This window comes from Rhinopithecus bieti, unplaced genomic scaffold, assembly GCF_001698545.2.
Source record: "Rhinopithecus bieti isolate Rb0 unplaced genomic scaffold, ASM169854v2 scaffold_947, whole genome shotgun sequence".
Lineage (NCBI taxonomy): Eukaryota > Metazoa > Chordata > Mammalia > Primates > Cercopithecidae > Rhinopithecus > Rhinopithecus bieti.
The window spans coordinates 1,572,125-1,578,124 of NW_016803664.1; the positions used below are offsets into that span (position 1 = coordinate 1,572,125).

A 6,000-nucleotide genomic window follows, 5' to 3' on the forward strand; every position below is an offset into this window, starting at 1 on the left:
TTGTTGGAGCCTAGAGGGAATGTGCTGAAAAGATAAGTGGTGGAAAGAAAGTAGAGTACTGGAAGTTGAGATTATGAAGCATTTTCAGTTACCAATAATGACAAGTTCAGAAGTGTAACTATGGAAATGAGAAGCTGAGGTAGGAAAAAAATCATTGGAGAAAAGAACTGAGTGTATTGGAAAGATCATCGTCATGAATGATGAATGATGATGAATGAATGATGAATGATGTAATCAGTCATGATGATGGGGTGGTGTCAGAGAGACTGACAGTGGGTCAGGATGTAAAAATAAGGAAATAAGGGCAGTAGTGACTTGGGTGACAACAAATGCCTGTAATGAGTTGAGGTAGTCAGTGATATAGTCTCATGACTGTAAAAACTGAGCTACTGTGAGAATAGTCTTAATAGTCCTAAGGGAGAAAGTGGTAGAAAGTTGTGTTTTGTGAAATGAGGAGTAGGGGAGTATCTTCCCAAGAATAGGAAGAGTTTTGGGGTTCTCCTTTATTTTTGCTAGTGTCCTCCTGATGGAGGTCAGGAATGCTGCAGAAGGATTCTCTTGACCCCTGCCAGATGATGGACCAGAAACATAGATATTCTCTTGATGACAGCCAAATTCGGTATATTGGTGATAGGGTCAGAATAATGAGTGATTACTGTCCTTTTTTAGAATTGACAAATCATCTGTATGACAAAAAGCTAAAGACCAGTGGTTTTTATTGACGGAGAACTTAGGAACCTGCTAGGTTTTAACATTAAAATGCCTAGCATAATGCCTTTTCCATAGGTGCTCAATAAACATTTATGGTTTTCATTAGTTAAGACAGTTAAATTTTTATTTGTAAGATAATTCTCATTTATAATTGGTTATACCTAAATATGTGACAGTAAGATGTTTCTTCTTTGTATTTTAGACTATCCCCATAAATACGGTCCTCAGGGGGGCTGTGCAGATCATTCAGTATTTGAAAGAATGAGGAAATACCAGATGACTGGTGTAGAGGAAGTAACACAGGTAAGGATTTTAACACTAGCTTGCATTTAGGAAATGGAAATGAACTTGAGGATGTATATCTACATTTAAAAATGTATGTTCTAGAATTTCTGAAAGATTTATACCACTATGGGGAGTGTGTTTTAATGCTCAAAGAGGCCAGGTAACATGCCAGTAAGAAAGAGATGGGGGTGAGGTTTGAATACAAATATATATGACCCAAGAAAAATTACATGTCTAAAATATACTATCCTTTACATGTTTTGTTATAAAAGAAAACAAATGTTTTATATAAATGTAACTATTTATATTAGTATTAAAATTAGAGTGACCACTTGCCTTGGTTTGCCAAGGTATTCCTCATTTTTAACACTGAACGTTGTGTGTTGACAGACAATCTGATTAGTCATGTTAATAAAAATCTCAGGGCTTTTCATATTTTAATTCTTCTTTTTTCCCCTCCTTTTCTTTAGTCATAGGTGACAGGTTATAGTTATTCAAAACATAAGTTCAAAATGAGAAAACATTTTTTCTTTTATGATAAAACATTTATTGTATATTTTGGACATCCTTTCTAAAAGTAGTATGGTAGAGTAATGTTTCTTGAGCCATGAATATTTGTATTCAGACCTATTCCTTGATCAGTAAAATGGCATAAACAGTTCTGTTTCAGGTGGGTCTTTCTAGTATTAAGTGAGATTTGATTTTTACATGTGTTGAAGAAATACATATTGATCTTGCCATATGTCAGAGACTGTGGAAAGTTCTGGGAATATGTGGAGATTACGATGAAGGCTTATTCTCAAAAGTTTATTGTTTAATTGGAGACACAGAGAAACAATTTAGAGTTGTAGGAGGTAGAAGAGGATTAAGTATAGGATGATATTCTACACACAAGAGGAATAGCTAATCTAGCCTGATAAATATTTGAAGGCAATAATCAGACCTTAAGAATAAGTAGGAGTTAGGTTAGCCACAAGGATATGGAAAGACAATTCCAAGCAGGAGGAACAGTACGTACAAAGGCCAAGGAGACAGAAAGATCAGTAAAGAATTTTTAACATGGGGGTAGAGTTTAAGACTAGAGTTTAGGAGACTAATGAGAAGTAGTTATTCAGTTGAGAAGTGATAGGGGCTTGTACTGATGTATTGGTAATGTGGATAGAGGGGATGAGATTACAGACTGTTAGATATGATAGAATTTAGCAGGGTGGCTTGATAAAATATTAAGATACAAAAGTAGGTTGCATTTATTTATACCACGAGTAGATTACCAGAAATATAATGAAAGAGTGGACATTGTTAATAGTATCAGAGAATATTGTGTATTATAGAATAAATGTAACAAAGAATTATAAGACCTATGTAAGGAAAATCAAAACTTTATAAAAATATTAAGGAAGATTGATTTTAAATGAATGGAGACATATACCATATTTGGGAAATAATATTTAATATTATAAAAATGTCAGTTCTCCCTGTATTGATTTGTAGATTCAATGGTAGTCCAATACACATTACAGCAGGCTTATTCACAACACTCAATGGGTCAAAAATGTCACATGGAAAAGTAAAGACTAAGAAGAAGTAGGGCCCATTTAAAGATGATGGACAGGAAAGAGGGAAAGAGGGATTTACCCTAGGAGGTATTAAGACTTATAATAATAATTGAGCATGTGATAGCACAGGGATGGACAAATTAACTAGTGGAATAAAAATGAGTGCTTAGAAAAAGACCCATGCATGTATGAAACTTTGTTGTGTGGTAGAGATGGAATCTCAAATTAGTAAGGAAAGTAGTGGGTACCATTGAATAAATGGATCCAGAAAAAAATGTTTATTTGAAAAAAAAAAGTCGAAGTTGGATCACAATCCTACACCATATTTACAACAAAAAAGTCCAGATGGATTGAAGTATTAAATGTCTAAAATGAAAACTTTGAAACTTGTGGATTTCGCTTTCAAGCTGTGATAGAGTAACTGATATCTAACTAGGCTTTCTACAATAAACAACTAGAAAACCAGACAAACTATTTCTTTTTTTTTTTTTCTGAGACGGAGTCTCGCTTTGTCGCCCAGGCTGGAGTGTAGTGGCGCGATCTCGGCTCACTGCAAGCGCCGCCTCCTGGGTTCATGCCATTCTCCTGCCTCAGCCTCCCAGTAGCTGGGACTACAGGCGCGCACCACCACGCCCGGCTTATTTTTTGTATTTTTAGTAGAGACGGGGTTTCACCGTGTTAGCCAGGATGGTTTGGATCTCCTGACCTCATGATCTGCCCGCCTCAGCCTCCCAAAGTGCTGGGATTACAGGCGTGAGCCACCGCGCCCGGTGTCAAACAAAATATTTCAAACAATTATTTTCAAACATTAGAAAACAAGCATTGCAGGATTGAGATCTCAGAGTGAGGAAATAAATATCTCTCTGATTTCCCTGACTTTTTGAGTGGAGTCGAAATTTCAGATATGACACAGAAGGAGATCTCAAGAAGAGTTAAGTACACAGCAATGTTGCTAAGTTGAAGAGTTAGAAGTAAGAATTTAGGAAGACTGAGGTGTCTGGACTTACAGGCACAATACCTGAGAGGAGAGAGCTTTGCTGAAAAAAAGCTCCAGCTATCTGCACAGGTGTTGCTTTCCTTGAGTCTTAACTGAATACTAAGCTGTGCCTGCCTGCACAGGATGAAATTCTTTGAGAAAACTATGAGACAAAGAAAAACTACTGGGACTCTGTGAAATGAACAACTATCAAAAACAGTACTTGGGCCGGGTGTGGGTGATTCATGCCTGTAATCCCAGCATTTTAGAAGGCTGAGGCAGGAGGATCACTTGAGGCCAGGAGTGTGAGACCAGCCTGGGCAACCTAGCCAGATCTCATCTCCATACTTTTTTTCTTTTTTTCTAATTAGCTGAGTGTGGTGGTGAGCACCTATAGTCTCAGCTACTCTGGAGGCTGAGACAAGAGGATTTCTTGAGCCCAGGAGGTTGGGGCTGCTGTGATCCATGATTGTGCCATGGCACACCAGTCCGGGCAGCAGTGCGAGACCCTGTCTCTCAAAAAATTACACTTAGTAGATACCCCAAGCCATGGTAGCAGGGCTAACCTAGCCCTAGAGTAGAAGCTACTTCAGACCTGCCCTTCCTAAGCAGAAAAACAAGCCTCAAAAATGTCAAACTGCTTTTCAAATAAATTAGCTGTCTGTCAGAGAAAAGCTCAATAATATTTCTTTAAGGAGGACATTAAGTCCAGATACTCAACAGTGTTCAACATTCAAAGAACATTACTAGATGACAAGAAACTGAAAAATATGATTCATAATAATAAGAAAAGCCACCTAAATACAAACGCAGCCAGTAATTACAGACATTAACAGGCAAGGACTTTAAAATAACTGTTATTAGTATGTTCAAAGAATTAAAGATGTGAACACAAAAAGGAGAGAATGGAAATTCTAATAAAAAACCAAAGGAAATTCTAGGGTGAAAAGTATGTTATCTGAAGTAAAAAATTTAGTGGATAGGCTTAAAAGAAAATTAATTACTGTGGAACTCAATATGAGTATACTTGAATAAAGGAAAATGGAACAATAGACAGTATCCATATCTAAAGCAGAGAGAGAAAATAATAGACGTCCGGGGGAAGAGATGCAGAAAAAAAATTTAAAAAATAATGCCTCCAAATTTTCAGATATGAAGAAAATTTCAATTCATGGTCCAAGAAACTCAATGAAACACATGCAGGATAAACACAAAGAAAACCATACCAGGGTATATTACAATTAAATTATTGGAAACACCTGAAAATCATAAAAAACCATAAAAGCAGCCAGAGTAAAGGAGATACATTTACATACAGGGGAACAAAGATAAGTATAACTGGTGACTGCTTAACAAAGATAAGTATAACTGGTGACTGTGGTGACACAGTGCAAACTGGAAGACACAGAATAACATCTTCAAAGTGTTGAAAGAAAATCTGCCAAACTAGGATTCTATATTCAGTGAAAATAATTTTCAAAAACAAGGGCAAATTAAATATCTTTTTAAATAAAAATTGAGAGAATTTATGTCTGAGTGACCTACACTGTAAGAAACATTAAAGGAAATTCTTCAGGTAGAAAAAGATACCAGATGGAAACTCAGATATACACAGAGGAGTGATGAAGAACATAAAATAGTAACTATATCGATAAATATTAAGCAGTTTTTTTTCTCATTTAAAAAAATCTTCAAGAGATTATTACCTAAGTCAAAATAGTAAGGTATAATGGATTTTGTAATATACAGAGAATCAAAATTTATGACAGTAGCACAAAGGACAAGAGAAAGAAGAATGGAAGTATGTTTCTTAAACAATTTGTGAAGTGGTGTAATTTTGGCAGGTAAAATGTGCCGTGATAAAGATGGATATTGTAAACCCTAGAGCTGGGGTCAGCAAACTACTGCCTGTGGGCCAACTGTTTGCTTTTGTAAGTAAAGTTTTATTAGAACACAGCTACACCTATTCATTGATAGGTTGTCTTTGGCTGCTTTTACATTATAGTGGCAGAGCTGAGTAGTTGTGATAGAGAACAACTACATGTTGTTTAAAAGTCTAAATGTTTACTATTAGGCCTTTTAAGAAAAAGTTTGCAGGAATTTCCTCTGCCCTGGAGCAACCATTGAGAAAAGAAAAGGAAATAATTTAACAGGTTAATAAAATAAATCAAATGTAATTAAAAACAGTTAAGAGAAGTTAGGAAAAAGAGAAAAAGGAACAAAAAACAGATGGAACAAATAGAAAATAAATAGCAAGATGGCAAGTTTAAATCTAACCATATGAATGGCTGCATTAAATATAAATGGACTGCTGAGGTGTGACGATTGCTTGAGGCCAAAAGTTCAAGACTAACCTGGCCAACATAGTGAGACCCTGTCTCTGTTTTTTTTTTTTTAACTAAAAAAATACAAATGGACTAAGCACATTAAGAAACTGAAATGGTTAGAGTGATTTAAAAAAAAAAAAAAAAA

General features: G+C 35.6%; 1 protein-coding gene across 1 annotated transcript in view; it reads left to right on the plus strand.

Moving 5' to 3' along the window:
- ADAM10 (ADAM metallopeptidase domain 10) overlaps positions 1–6,000 on the plus strand; it is a 163,701-nt gene that overhangs the window by 86,260 nt on the left and 71,441 nt on the right. The window contains exon 5 of the mRNA XM_017896388.1: positions 914–1,014. Within this exon, the coding sequence (XP_017751877.1) occupies positions 914–1,014 (101 nt within the window). The remainder of the gene's footprint in view (positions 1–913; positions 1,015–6,000) is intronic.